General features: G+C 50.3%; 1 protein-coding gene across 1 annotated transcript; it reads right to left on the bottom strand.

Annotated features, from left to right (window-relative positions):
* Positions 1-2,665: 2,665 nt before the first annotated feature.
* On the bottom strand, positions 2,666-9,968 carry KRT84 (keratin 84). The gene is made up of 9 exons (XM_055395866.2): positions 9,447-9,968; positions 8,038-8,246; positions 7,403-7,463; positions 6,839-6,934; positions 5,750-5,914; positions 5,507-5,632; positions 4,785-5,005; positions 4,332-4,363; positions 2,666-3,015 (listed from the first exon to the last, which is right to left on the bottom strand). Exons 1-9 carry the CDS (start codon positions 9,966-9,968, stop codon positions 2,666-2,668), a joined length of 1,782 nt encoding a protein of 593 aa, XP_055251841.2.
* Between the last annotated feature and the right edge of the window lie 5,215 nt (positions 9,969-15,183).

Here is a 15,183-nt window from a genome sequence, read left to right as displayed (position 1 = left end):
TAATCACGACTAGATGTTGAATTTTGTCAAATCCTTTTGTGTGTCTATTAAGGTAATCATGATTCTTCCTTTTCAGTCTGTGTGGTTTTCTTTTTGCTGGGCTGGGTCTTTGTTGCTGTGTGGGCTTTCTCTAGTTGTGACCAGCGTGGGCTACTGTCTAGTAGCAGTGTGTGGCCTTCTCGTCTCGGGGCTTCTCTTGTTGCAGAGTCCAGTCTCTAGAGTGCAGGCTTGCGTAGTTGCAGCGCACGGGCTTAGTTGCCCTGTGGCATGTGGGGTCCTGGTTCCTGGGCCAAGGATTGAAGCCACGTCCCCTGCACTGGCAGATGGATCCCTAATCACTAGAGCACCAGGGAAGTCCCCCTTTTCAGTCTGTGGATATCATAAATTCCACTAAGTACATTAGGCTTTTGAAAGTTGAACCAGCCTTGCATTCCTAGGATAAACTCTACTTGTCATGATGTGTTATCCTCTTCTTTGATGCTGTATTCAATTTACTAATTTTTTTACAGTAAGTTTCATAACATGTATTGATTTGTAGTTTTTTTTTAAAATTATTATGTCTTTGGCTGGTTTTGGTATTAGGGTAATGCTGGTCTCATGAAAGGAGTTGGGAAAATTTCCCTCCTCTTATGTTTTCTGGAAGACTCTGAATTTTCCCTTAAATGTTTGGTAAAATGCACCAGTGAAGGTATTTGGGCCTGAAGTTTTTTTTGTAGGAAGATTTTAAACTGCACATTCAATTCCCTTAGTAGAAATATAGCTATTCAGGTAGGACTGGCTATACAGTTTATGGGGCTTAATGTAAAATAAAAACGCAGAACCCCTTGTTAAAACTATTAAGAATTTAATGATGATGAGAATAGTCATTAAACCAAGTGTGGGGATTTACTACAGTGTGGGATTCTCTGCTGTTGCACAAGACACACACTGAGAGTTCTGGTCACAGTTTCAATGTGTGTGCATGTGTGCGCACACACACACACATGCACATGGGGTTTCTTGTACCAATAAGCAGCTGGGTGTCCCACAATTCAAGTCAATTCTGATACTGTCTACCTGGAGACAGCATCAGATTCCACAGGTCAAGGGTTCAGTCCTACAAGACTGCCCACCCCAACTCTGCTTTAGATGCTAGTTGCAAACCCAGATTACCGCCCAGACTTCTGACGAACTGATTATAGATTGAAAGTTTCAAAACCTCTCCTTGGGTTTGATTACTTTGCTAGAGTGGCTCACAGAACTCAGAGAAACATTTTACTTAATAGATTGCCCGTTTATTATGGAAGGATAAAACTCAAGAACAGTCAGATGGGCAAGGTGTGGGGAAGGGGGCTGGGGGCTTCCATGTTCTCTCCAGGCATCCCCTTCCCCATACCTCCACATGTGCACCAACCTGGAAACTCTTGGAACCCCCAGTCCTTTTGGAGTTTTTATGGAGGCTTCATTATATAAATCAAGATCGATGAATTCCACCTCCAACCCCACTCCCCTCCCTGGAGGTCAGGGAGGGTGGATTGAAAGTTCCAACCCTCTAACCACATGGCTGGGTCTCTTGGCCCCTACAATGATCCCAGGGGAACTGGGGGTGGGGTGGGACCTGGGCAACAAATGGAAGGGTTTGCCTTGGTGGGAGGAGGGTGGAGGGCAACGCATGGAGAGAAGCATTCTTTTTCAGAGCTTTTGCTGTATGTCTCATCTCCCTTGCTGAACTGTGTGCCTCTCCAGGGAGGGGCCTAAGGGCTCTTAGTACATCCAGGACACCAGCCTCTGCCCTTAGCAAGTCCCCAGGGGACTGGGCTAGTGGAATCTAGGAGGCAAGATCCCCCACCCCCAGCATGACTGGTAAAGAGAGGCTACAGTCCTAGACATGTTAGCTTGCAAGTTTATTGAAATTCCAGCAACACAAAGAGCAGTACAAACAGGCACCCACCCCAGCCCAGGCCTCCTTGGAGCTTACAGACATAAACCCTCTTGCGGTGGAAGGCTGGACTTCCCTCACACCACCAGCAGGGGCATGGAGTGTTGCAGGGCCCGCCTCTCCACCAGCACCCATCCACATCGTGGACTCGCATGCCGGGGTTAAACCAACACCCCAGGAAGAGAAGCAGCCAGGACCTATGCCACTTGGAGAAGAACCATCTCTGGGGACTCAGGGATCCCTTGGGCCACTGAAGATGGTGGCTCCTTCCGGGTCAGGAAGAGGAGGAAAGAACCTTCTGCCAGGGAAAGTTAGGAGAGGGAAGCAGAGGCTGGTGGGCTGAGGACCCCTGCTCTGTGGACAGCCAGCTCTCCATTCTTTATTGATCCAAAGTTAGGATGGTGACGGTGCCCAGGCACATTCTTTCTGGCATTGAACTGGTCCATTTCTCCCCCAACATATTGGTTTTTGTACTTTCTTTAGGCTGTTGGGCTGGGTGGTGAGGAATGACCCAAAGTTAGGAAACTGGGAGTCAGGGAGAAAGCCAGTCCTTTGGGGCCTGTGGATGGAGCGTCTAAGAGATGTAAAAAATCCCCCCAGAGGACAGAGGCCAGGCACAGCAGCCCCTGGCCTTCCGGCAGAAGGGGTACCTAGAGCGCCCCCCAGCCTGACTCAGAGCACCTCGGGGACAGAAGCAGAAGGCGTGGAGATGGTTCTTCTGCGAGCGGCGGCTGGCAGCGCTTGCCCTCAGTACTTGGTCCGGTGCGAGGTGGTGGTGGACACGAAGCGGACGCTGGAACTGCGGCTGCTGCGGCCGCCGCTGCAGCTGCTGAAGCCGCCCTCGGTGGGCAGCGGGCAGGGGCCGCTGGGGGCGCAGGCGTCGCCCACCAGCACCGCGCCCCCTCGGCAGCTGGCGCCCAGCAGGTCCCCGCCGCCCGGGCCCCGCGCCGCGCCCGCGCTGGAGCTGCAGAAGCCGCCTGAGCGGATGTTGCTGCTGCTGCTGCTTCCGGAGATGGTGACCCCGCTACGGCAGAGGCTGGAGCTGCTGAACAGGGACTCGGGCCCGCACACCAGGCCGCCCCGGGAGCTACTCACCGCTGCGGGAGGAAGAAGCCTTCAGCCAGGCTGCCTCATCCTCCACGCTCCCGTTGCGGGAGGGGAGAGGACAGGCAGAAGTGGCCTGGGTCCCAGGGGTTCCTACTATCTACATAGTCAATACCCACTTTTCCGTCCTTTTGCCTGGGTGACTCAAAGGTTGTGACTTCACTAAAATCCAAATGGACTTTGACTTTAGTGGAGTCACTAAAGTGATTAAAATGAAACATCTGGACTAAAATGGAAGAGTTCAGCCAGTTCCCCAGGTGTTGGCATACAGCCCTGAAGTCCACTGTTATTTATATATGGCCAAAGTCTGGTTGGGTTGTGTGAGGGTGCTTCTGAGCTGAATTATCCGGTAGCCTCCATAATAAAGCCACAGGGCTTCTTCCAATTACATCTTGCCCCTTGGAAATCCCCACCCCAAAAGAAGGTCCGTTTTCAGTTCCTCCTGACTCACTAAATGGCTGTGCTGTCTAGCCCTCTAGTCTCCACTGCACAACCTCCACGACCCAGGTCTCTAGTCTGATTAAGCTTTACTTAGCTCAACCCCCATTGGTGGAGGGCCCCCTTTCTTCCTTCTCTCACCAGAATCCTTCCTGCCATCAGTGTCCCACCCAGTTTAGCATATACAGCTGTGTATATTTACACTCTTGGGTCAGAAGTCTTGGTTTGAATTCCAGCTGTGCCCCTGACTATCTTTGTGACTGCTGGCAAGTCACGTATGTTTTAAGGGAGTTGCCCAGGCCATTCTCCCCCTGGGGCTTTGAGGATTAGGTTGACAGTTGATAGGACTCATCTCAAGAATACTATAAATCTGGAGCGCTGGGTCTGGGTCTTGTCTTCTTTGTGTCCCTCCCCTGCAGTGTCCAGCACAGGTCCTGTGTGCTTTGGGCACATCCAGTACTTTGGCAGCAGCAGCAAGGGGACTTGCATTCAGCCTTGTCCCATTCCCTGCCATCAGCAGAGGAGGGAACTTCCTGGCACAGGCCCTTCCATTCCTTCCTTGGTCTTTGCCCTTGAAGGACAAGGCCACTGTTCGCAAAAAGGCTGACTTCTTGAGCCCTCTCCCACCTAGCAGGCTCTGGAAACCTTTGTGATTGATTGCTTAGCTCTGGGGAGGCAGGCTCTGGGGATGTCTAAGACCCAAGTCTGCTAAAGATGTTCTCAGTCCAAGGGCCAGATGGTCCCTGCTCCCCTGGCTGTCATGGCCAGTCCAGCCATGGGTTGCTGACCTCAATGTGGGCTTGAGTTCAAAGGAAACTTGAAGGGTCCTAGGAGAGACTTGTGTGAAGAAGAAGAGACTGAAGGGTCTTACCTATGTCTACGGGTCCAACACCTTCACAGATCCTGGAAAGAGAAAGAAGCAAGTCAGTTCACAGCCATGTTGTTCTCTGAAACCTCCCTGCTTTGAGAGGGCTTTTTTGGCTGTGTGACAGTGGTTCTCACCCATGTCTGCATAAGCATCCGGGGAGTTTTCGAAACTTACATGTCCCTAAACCCTCAAAAACTACTGAAGCAAAGTATTTGAGAGAATGCCTTTTTTCTTTTTTTAAACAAGCTAACCAATCAAGCAGAACTCTGTGCTTTGATGTAGTCTGTCTACAGGCTTGCCCTTAGAGGCGCAGAACTAGAGCCATCTTCTAAACCCCTGCCAAGGGCAATCCAACAAGGTTTGCAGGAAAAATTGTTCCTGGTTCCTTCCCCCACTTAGACTTTCTGGAAGCCAGAAGCCTGACCTCACTCCAGTTGCTGCACTGAGAGCACTCACCGGATCTCCTCGCCTTCCAGCAGGCGCCTGTAGGTAGCGATCTCGATGTCCAGGGCCAGCTTGACATTCATGAGCTCCTGGTACTCCTTCAGCTGCCGCGCCATATCCTGCTTGGCTTGCTGCAGTGCACCCTCCAGCTCCGCCAGCTTGCATTTGGCATCATTGAGGGCAGCTTCTCCCTGCTGCTCAGCCTCGGCCACAGCGGCCTCCAGCTTGCAGCGCTGTGGGGAGGGCAGTTTGCAGATAGGCTCTGGCAGGGACTAGGGGATCCTCAGGTTGGGCTAGAAACACTGCCCCCTGTCTGTGGGTACACAGCCTGGTGCCAACCCAGGAATGGAGCCCATGGAGGGGCTTGTCATCCTGTAGTTTGATGTCGCCAGGGAGTGGAACATTGCTTTTCTTCCGTTTTCATCCTTACTGATTTTGCACTTACTGATTTCTGTTGCTCTTAAGACCCAGATGGTCCAGAGAATAAAGCCATTCTTTTTGCCTTGCCTGCCCCTTTAAGTGAGCCCAAGAGCTTTCCTTCTACGTTTTTGGAGATTAAGAGAGTCTCTCCTTTCCTTCCACATTTTCCTCCTCCAGGAAGTCTTCCTGGACTAATTCTTCCCATCCCTCTGTTTCTGGGTCCCAGTTGCCTCCCCCGCATCATCCAACTCGGGCTCCCCAAGCTTGGGGCTCTGCCTGTCTTCCTTGTGGGGCTTTCTTTTTCCTTTGCCCACCTGAGCCTTGGCATGCTCGATCTCTGCCTTCAGCCTCTGGATCAGCCGGTTCAGCTCGTTGATCTCATCCCGAGTGTTGCGCAGGTTGTCACAGTGCTGGCCAGCTGTCACTCGCATCTCCTCGTACTAGGGGTTGGTGGGAGAAAGGGATGATTTGAAGATTGGGTCAAGATCACAACCCACTTTGTCATCTTTGTCATCCCAGGGCTGCCTGCACCCCTTCCCCAGCACCCTCCTGCCCACCTTGGTCTGGTACCAGGCCTCTGCATCCGCGCGACTGCGTCTGGCGATCTCTTCATACTGGGCTTTGATATCGGTGATGATCCCATCAACATTCAGGTCCCGGCTATTGTCCATCTTCACAATGACTGATGTCTCTGAGATGTGTGACTGTAGTAACTGGATTTCCTGTGTTGGAAGATCAGTGAGACAGATGGACTGACTCCCATCAATGGGTCCCATCAATGGCCGGGGCTTTGTCACAGGGTCCCCAAGACTTGGAGTCAGGAGACAGAGCATTGCTTATTTCTTCAGGGCAAAGCAACAGAGCAGATCATCCAAACTGAGGGCAAAGAAGAGGAGGTGACCTCAAACCATTTCAGCTTGACTTTGAACCCTTATTGTATACTAGGAGACATCCCTTCAACACCCTAACTTGTTTAGATGACTAGTAAAACTGTGGGGGGGCCTAGGGATTTGTGGAGGGGAGTGAGAACCATGATAAAGCTTAAACTTTTCTTTGGTTTAGCCTCACAGTAACTGTGCCAGTCGTGGACCATTGAGAGCTGACAACATTTTAGAACATGATGATCTAAGAGTTCCTATATCCCAAGTCTTTAGGAGACTTGGCAGTGGGGATGGGAGAGGGCTGAGAACTAGTCTGCAAGGCGAGGGCCTCAGAGGGACATTTCTTCAGCCTTTCCACTCGGAGTCAGACATTCAGTTCTGAAATTAGGTCTATCCCAGACCAAAAAGACCTTATGAAGCACAAGATAGCTAGTTCATTTGACTAATTAGGTAACACATCTTACATCTCCCAGCAAGTCAGTTTTCCAGAGTCTTCTCATCAGAAGATAGGAATTGACATTCCTAGACCGAAAACTTTCCTGGCCATCAGTAGATTGGCCAACAAGGAGCTGATTCATAGACCTGAGTCAGGCTCCCCTTACCTTCTCCATTTGTACATTTATCAGCATTTAGAGAATATAGATTTGATGGGAAGAAAGATGTATGATACCAAATATTAGAAAATACACTAGTCCAATGAATCCCCCAGGGAGTCCAGGCCACACAGTGATCTCCTTGGATGGCTCAGAGGGGATGAGCCCTTACCGCCGTGTACAGGGTTTTCAAGAAGTCGATTTCCTGAGTTAGGGTATCCGCATTGGCCTCTAGATCAGCCTTGCTTAAGAATGCTGTATCCACATCCTGCACATCAAAGAGAGAAGGATAAAATGCTCATTATCTGTGTACTGTTTAACCTCCCCACCTTGGCAGGGTCTGGAGATGAGTGGGAAGATCAGACCAATCTCCACAGGGGCAGGCCAAGTGGGACAGGTGGGAGAGTCATGGGGTGGAAATACAGCTTAATGACTCTTGTTCTGCATTGGACAACGTCAAACCCCCAGGGATGCTGGACCTTTCTCGATGCTCATTTAGAGGCAAGAAGAATCTGGATAGTCCAAGACTCCTAAAATGTCATCTCTTCAAACCTCTCCTCTCACAAAGACCCTAAGTCATTGGAGACCAAAGCAGAACTTCGAAGGGAAGCAGTTGTGACCTTAGGGGGTCCACTGTGTGTGAGTATTCTCAGGGCTGCCTGGGCAGCGTCCTGAGATGTGGAAAACATTTGCCTGTCTGGAGGGGAAGTCTGCCTGGGCCTGTTGTTCTCCTTACCTTCTTCAGAGCCACGAACTCATTCTCAGCATTGGCCCGAAGACCCACTTCCTCTTCATACCTGGATGATAAAGATGAAGAGGGTGCGTCCCCCCCGAACTGAGAGCTGACTGCTCCCAGCTCCCCAGTCATCACCATTTATGGCCTCTCTTGCCCCGGCCAGGAGCCTGGCTCCCTGTTGCCATCCTCATGTTCACCATTCTGCCCCATCTTTAAGACCTTTTAGATCCTTGGTTTCTCCAAATCCCTTTTACTTTCTCAAATTGGGTGCAGGGTCTGAAAATCTGAACCTTGGCTGTGGTTCTCTGCTGGAAAAGCCTTAGGGTCATTGCACTTGACCTTAGAGGAAGTAGCATCCTGCTTGTGGCTGGACCTGGGCACTGTTTTCAGAACCAGGGGTTTCCTTTTTCTGGGGCCAACTCACCCATGTGCATAGGCAGGATTAGGGACAAACTGTGCCCAATCCCAGGGGCCTCACCCTCCAGTACATATCACTGCCCTGCCCCTGTCTCCAGGCTGGGAATTGAAACCAGCATTCAACTCTGATCCTTCCAGGGGCTCCCGCATGAGCTTGGCTGCTGCACTGGGGACCCCCCATGCCTGTCCTTGGTCCATATGGTCCAGATGCCACTCACTTCTTCTTGAAACCCTCAAGGACATCCTGCACATGGTTCCTCTCAGCCTCCAAGCGGGCCCGGTCACTGCTCACTACATCCAGCTGCCTGCGTAGGCTGGTGATGTAGTTCTCGAAGAGGGGCTCCAGGTTGCTCTTAGCACATTTCTGCTCTTGGAGGAAGTTCCACTTCGTCTCTAGGAGCTTATTCTGCTGTTCCAGGAACCGCACCTAAATCCACAGAGGCAAAGGCATGGCAATTGAGTGCTCAATATGATCACCTGTGTATGGACTAGTTGCTCAGATGGTCAGAGGTGACAACCTCGTGGTGACCACTATTCCCTTTTTTGTTTGGCTTTCAGTCCTCTAACTCAGAAGTATCTGGCAGAGCAGGTCTGGGACTCCTCCTCACACTCAGCCAGGCTGAGCTACAGACAGAAGCTTTGAAACCAAAATATTCAACCATTTCCCCTTTAACACTCTGAGAGAGGGGAGGGCCGGCTCACTGGGAATTCAGAAATCGATTCTACCTGAGTCGAGGTTGGCCTACATCTGAAAACCAGTGTCAGGTGTCTCTGGCAGGGAGTGAAGAACAGAGTAAAGTACATGTAGGCTGGGATGTGGCTTTAGGAGGTGGGAACTCTCAGGTCGTAGGTCATACCCATCACCCCAGATATTCCATCAGCTGAGACTTACAGAACTGGAGGAGAATGTAGAGACCATTTGCTTCAACCCCTCATTTCACATGAAATGAAGCTCACAGAGGTGAGTTTACAATCCCAGGGACAATCAGAGAATCCCCACTTCATGGAGACATGAATCCCCGCTTCTGGGATATCAGTTCCACCTCTTTGTTCCTCTCATTAACCTGAAGGTCAGTGACCACCAGTGATCATTCCCTACTGTTTCCCTCAATCTAGGCGACTTGGCTGAATCTGGATATCCCTCTTGGGGGGAGGGGCATGAATTCCTTGTTTTGTACAAAAATTACTCAACTCCATTCTCCATTTCTTTAAGCCTGAACTCATCCTCAGAAACCATGAAAACTTCAAAGAGAGCGTGAGGATATCAAAGGACAAAATCTTTTAAACCTGTCCCAGCCAACACCTGGTGGAGGTGTTGGTGTTTCTAACCTATTTGGAAGATATTTCTAAATGACTCGGTTGTTCAGATCCCTTTAGGCATCCAGTCGGTGGCTGGATGTTCCACCGCCACTGTCAACCTATCCCTCCTTGTAGTGCTTCCTCGGGCTCATCCTTGCTCTGCAGCAGGGTGACCTGGAAATCATACTGCATGCCTTTGGTTGATCCCAAAGGATGTGGGGTCAAGATCTGTGTCCTGGGTCTAGATCAGTTTTTCCTGAGGGAAAGTACACCCCAGTGCATTTAGCTCTCATCATCCCAGACCCAGAGACTGAGCTGTCTCAAGTACCTTGTCGATGAAGGAGGCAAATTTGTTGTTGAGGGTCTTGATTTGCTCCTTCTCATCCCTCTTCACTCTCTGGGCATTGGGGTCAATCTCCAGGTTGAGCGGGGTTAGTAGGCTCTGGTTAACAGTCACTGCTGTGATGGATGGGGCTGCTGGCCCTCCAACTCCTCCAACTCGGTAGCCAAAGCCAGGGTTGCAGAAGCCATAGCCGAGGCCACTTCTGGCTCCAAACCCCAGGCCAACACAACTGCGGGCCCCAAACCCCAGACCAGCACCACTCCCATCACCGAAGCCAACTCCATAGTAGGTGGGTCGAGGGCACACAGCTGCTATCCGGGGTGAACACGATCCAAAGCTGATGACGCTCCGACTGCCAAAGCTGCTAAGACCCCGGAAGCTGGGCCCACTCCTGCAGGAGACAGAGCTGGCCCGGAAGCGGTTCAGGTTCTGAGGGGTCACTGCTGAGCAAGAGCTGAAATTGCCCACACAGCGACCAGAGCTGACTCTGTAGGAGCGGCAAGACATGATGGTGTCCTGGGTAAGAGCAGAGTGGCGACCGCAGAGCGGGGAGAGCTGGAGCTGGGAGTCCTCTGGGGCTAGTGGATTCCTCTCACCCCTTTTATGTGTGTGGGGATCTGAGGATTGGTCCCATAAAAGTGAAAAAAACCATTTGGAAGCATTTATGAGCTTGGGTAGTTAGCAGAAACTCTCCATGCCTGTAACCTCCTTCACAGTGAACTAATCTCAGACACACCTATTCCCCTCAGAATCAGAGCCATAACATCAAATCTATAAACATTAAAAACACATAAACACATAAACATTATTGTCCTATTTTCCCTTCAGGTCCACCATAATTGCCATTCCGGGGACATTAATTTTCTTTGGTCTTAAATCCAATAGACTTTCCATTGCAAGTGTGGCTAACCACCAGAAAGTTAGAATGGTAACAATTCCAGCAAGAGGCTTGCAAGGAATGCAGCTATACAGATAACCCCTAAATAGATGAGGAGTGTATAGAAGAGGGTCTTCATAGCTCCAAAAGAAATGATATGGTGAGAATACAGTTTACTGCATCCCTGTAGATGGATTAAACAGTCCAAAAACCTTTTGCAGTGTTTCATCTATCTTTTGTAATCTGATTTTACCGTTCACATAAGAATTGAATCATCAGTGAAGCTCATTTGGGTTAGCGTAATACATGTCTGATTTGAGACTCTCAAAGGACATCCTTCCATTCATTCAGCAATTACCAAATACTCTAACTCAGGTAACGTGCTCGGTGCCAAGGGTATAGAGATGAAAAAGACGGTCTCTGTATTCCTGCTGGTGTGGGGAGATTGTCTTGAAGACTTCCACCAACCAATACTTTTGTGACATAGTTTGAGGCCAAAACATGCCAATGATTTGTCCATGTATCTGTGTGGAAAGTTAACCACATGATTTTGAACCCCTAAAACACACATGAGGGGTATCTGTAGTCTCACCCATGCAGATTTCTTGCATTCTAGATGGAGAGACAAATGCTGACCTTTTCTGTTCTAGAAAGTGGTATGATTTGTCCTGCTTGTCTGTATCTGGGGGAACTTGTGCTTGATTGGATGCTTACTTGGGATTCTATCAATACTTTGGAAGGGAATATGAGCTTTTGACTAGAGCCATCCATCTCAGGTCTTCACTATTTCCTTCCTTCTGGTCTCTATACCTTTTATTTCTTTTTCTTGTCTTACTGTATTAGCTAGGATATCTAGTATGATGTTGAAAAGCAGTGGTGAGAGAGGAATCTTTGTCTTATTCCTGATTTTTGGTGGAAAAGCTTCAAGTTTCTCATAGTTAAGTACAATGTTAGTTGTAGATTTTCTGCGTATATAAATTTCTTATCAAGTTGAGGACGTTTCTGTCTGTTTCTAGTTTACCACTGTACTCCATAGATCCAGGCATCAGGTGCATGTCTCAAAGGGAGAAGTAGAAAATAATAACACAGTAGTTCTTGTGAAGATTGCCAGCAACCTCCATGTTGCTAAATTCAGTGGTCCATTCTCAGCTATCATTTAATTTAGCAGAATTTGACATAATTGATCATTCTCTTTTCCTTGAAATAATTCCCTTTTTTGGTTTCCAGACACCACATTCTCTTGATTTTCTTTACATATTATTGACTGCTTCTTTTCATTTTTCTCAACAAGTTTATCCTCATATCCCCGACCTGCACACACCATGGCATCCTTGGGCTCAGCTCTTGTCCCTGTTCATGTCTTTATCTACACTTGTCCCCTTTGTGACATCATACAGCCTCATGACTTTAAATACTATCTGTCTGTTGAGGGCTGCCAAGGTGTATCTCTATCCTGAACATCCCTTTGAATGTCCCTTCTGTGCCCCACGCACATATTTTGATCAACATCTCTACTTGGATATCAACTATGTATCTCAAATTTAATGTGTCCAAAACTGTTCTCCCGATTGCTTGTTCCTGGGAAATACATTCTACTTGCCAGGTTTGCTGTCTCTGTACTGGCTCAGGCCAAAAATCTGGGGGCCACCCTTTGTTCATCAACCTTTTCCATATCCCACATTCAGTCCATTGACAAGTCCTACCTTCAGAATATACCTGGACCCTTACTACTGCTGTCCACACCATTGTTCCCATATCGGTCCAGGTTCACCACTCCTCACAGGGTCTCCTGAAGGATCCTCCCAGCTGGTCACCCTGCTTCCTCCTCTGCCCCCTCTGTCTTTCCTTAACACCATACTCAGAGTGGTCCTTTCAAAACAAAACATGTCCGATCGTGCCACTTCTGAGTTCAAACATCCAGAGTAAATGCCTACAGGACTCTGCACAGTCTGCCCCCCCTTTCATTGACCTCCCTTCCGTCTGTCTGTCTTTACTCGCTCTGTTCCAGCCACTCTGTCTGCCTGTATGTCCGTCAGACAGGCAGGAAAGCTCCTGCTCAGACACTTTCCACATTTACTGTTTTTAATTTGTGCTGGGAAATCTTTTTTCCTCAAATGGCCACATGGCCGGGTCCCTCAACTCTTCCAGGTCTTTGCTCATAGGTCCCTTCTCTTTAAATTCTCTCCTCCACGTACTTTCCATCATCCCCTCTCCCTGCTTCCTCCTCTCCTTAGGAGTTCTCGCCTGCAAGGATTTGCTGTTTAACATCATCATCCCAGGCTGTAATATAAGCTCCAGGAGGCAGGCACTGTTGTGTGTGTGTGTGTGTTTCTCCTCTTCATCCCTGCTTAGGAGAGTGGAGGCACGCGGTAGGCAGGCCGTGTGTTTTTGCTGAATGAATGGACACACTGCGAAGATTAAAAGCAGGAGGAAAAGGGAGAGAGGACAGGGGTAAAATTTTATTATCACTGTGCAAACACTTGCCCTCCTTGGTGCATAAATGACCTGGGGAAATTGTCTAACCTCTCTAGCCTCAGTTTCCTCATCTGTGGAATTATACCTACTGCATAGTATGTGAAGGATACATGTGGAAATGTGGGTGGGGTGTACATTGTGTGGAGCCTCGTGTGGTCATCCATTTCTCTCCTCTCTTCATCCCCCTCTTTTGCCTCCTGTAAGCTGTCGTTCCTTTCTGGTCCAGTACCCCACCTCATAACCGCTGCAGTGGTTATGGCATCATTACCCCATCATCCATTCCTGGGGCTGACCCATGTCTCAGCTTTCTTCAGCCCTAACAGCCGGGCGGGATGGGGGTAATTGAGACCAGTCACGCATGACCCCTCTTCTGAGATGAGCTGTCACCATTAGCAGTTTATAGTTCTGAGGCATTATTTCGCCAGACGATGCAAAATACAGTCCTCAGCCATTTTTAAAGGGTAGCAGGTGGAGAGAGGGGAGGAGTCGCCCTGGAATCTCTGGGCTGGGGCTTTTGCTGCTCTGACAGTTTCTTCTTCCTGTTGAGAGTCTGTCTGGATGTAATCCTGAGATCTGCTGGCTGAGCTAGTGTAGATGGATTGCTGGCTCATCTTGATGCTAACTGCCCTGGGAGGAGGGGGAACCACTGATGAGGGAGGGGGCCAGGCTGGTTGGCTGGGCAGAGCCTGGGAACCCTGGCTGCTCTGTGTGTGTGTTTGCATGACTGTGGGTGGGGAGGAGGGCCACAGGGAAATCCCAGAGGATGAGACGACTTTCTAAAGCCACCGCCTCCTTCAGAGTGTTTCCATTCTGCCTGGGGACAAGTCTGCACTGGAGAGAGACACTCACTGGGAGGCGTTCCTGCTGAGACCTGCCCCAGTGGAAGGGAGGCTCAGGAATGTCCCTGCAGAAGGAGGGGCGATGGGAAGGAGACGAGGCCCTCTAGCCCTCTGCCCTGTCAAGTTAACGATGCTGGGATAGAATCTAAACACCTCTCAGGAGAGACAAAACTCGCCTGTTACTTGAGCCCATCCCCATCCTTTCAAGCAGGATGGTTTTTCTTTTTTTTCATGTTTAGCCCAAATTCCTCACTTGCCCACATAGTTATCACCTTTCAGGGTGAAATGATGCTCTTCGCAGGCCTGCAAGTCAGTTCATGTCAAAAAACCTTCCCTGGGTGCTGATGTGAGCCTCGCATCGAGGTAGGTGTGGGGATGCCGGCCAGCTGGGTGCAACCCTCTTCATTCTACCAGATGCAGTGATCCTAGGTCCCCTCCTCCACTCACAGCTCCATTTCTGTGGCCATTTCCCCCAATCCGAGCTCCAGGGGGAGAGTGGCAGTAGTCAGTCTCCCTGGAACCCCTGATGGGACAAGGATGAGGAAGGGATCCCAGGGGACCCAGAGTGTGGGGCAGAGCACACGGAGGGAGGGGGCAGTGGGGCAAGGAAGGGTCTCCCAGGGGTAAGAGGAACAGGAAAATGGGAGACATTCTGGGGAGACAGAATCTAAAACAAGGAACCTCATTCCAGGTCCTCCACCCAGGCCTCTTTGGGCTGTTCCCCACCTTCCTTGCGGGGGCGCTCTGGAAAGGGCTGCAATTTGAACTCCGGGAGACCGAGTGGAATGCAGGGAGGCTCCGGCTTCAGCAGACATCTCTCCTTTCCTCCGGAGGGCAGGGCGGGGGCCTAATCCTCCCTGTATCCCTGCACCTGGTGCAGGGCAGGTCCTGGGAGAAACTCGGGAGGTGTTTGCCCAGCCGATGAAGTGACGTTCTGGAGTGCCACCAGGAGGCACTTTCATCCCGCCTCCCTAGCATCACCTCCTCTCTGGGGAGAAGAGGAGAGTGAGGGCACAGCTGCACAGCACTGGGGGGGGCTCTCCTGGGGGAAGCTCTGAAGGGGCATGCTGGCGCCTCTAGCTTATGTCCAGCATAGGTCCACCCTGGCATGGGAATTGCCACAGGGATGGTCACCAGGCCGGAGCCCACCCCTCTGTGAAGGTGGAGGAATTCCTTTCTCTTCCTTTACTCCACTGGGGTGTTTCCGGGGCCGTGGATGGTCATCTGTGGGACAGAGTTGGCCTATTGTCATCTCTGTTTTTGCTGACTCCAGGCCGGAGTGTCTCTGTAGTTTTCAGAGCTTTGGCTTTTTAATCAGCAAGCAGCTTACTGGCTCTAGGGCAGGTCCAGGGTGACAGGGCTTCAGGTGGGAATGGAGGCTGTGAGGCCCTGTTGTCCCATCTCTCTTTCCCTGGGTGTGGATGTGTGTCCCTGAAGTCACCTGTCTGACTCTGCGTGTGCCCTGACTCATGGTTGCTGATCTCTCAGCCTCGAACCTCCCCCTCCCCACCCTGCCACCACGGGCTTCCTT

This window comes from Moschus berezovskii, chromosome 6 (genome assembly GCF_049115385.1).
Source record: "Moschus berezovskii isolate FMDL1 chromosome 6, NW_MosBer_1.0, whole genome shotgun sequence".
NCBI classification, from domain to species: domain Eukaryota; kingdom Metazoa; phylum Chordata; class Mammalia; order Artiodactyla; family Moschidae; genus Moschus; species Moschus berezovskii.
This window is presented reverse-complemented; position numbering and strand designations above follow the sequence as displayed.

Bases quoted from the DNA above. Each gene is read 5' to 3' on its own strand.
- KRT84 (XM_055395866.2), bottom strand. From the start codon at position 9,968: ATGTCTTGCCGCTCCTACAGAGTCAGCTCTGGTCGCTGTGTGGGCAAT. The intron at 7,464-8,037 runs GTGAGTGGCATC...TTTATCATCCAG, and splicing joins CTTGAGGGTTTCAAGAAGAA to GTATGAAGAGGAAGTGGGTC. The intron at 6,935-7,402 runs GTAAGGAGAACA...TTTGATGTGCAG, and splicing joins AGTTCGTGGCTCTGAAGAAG to GATGTGGATACAGCATTCTT.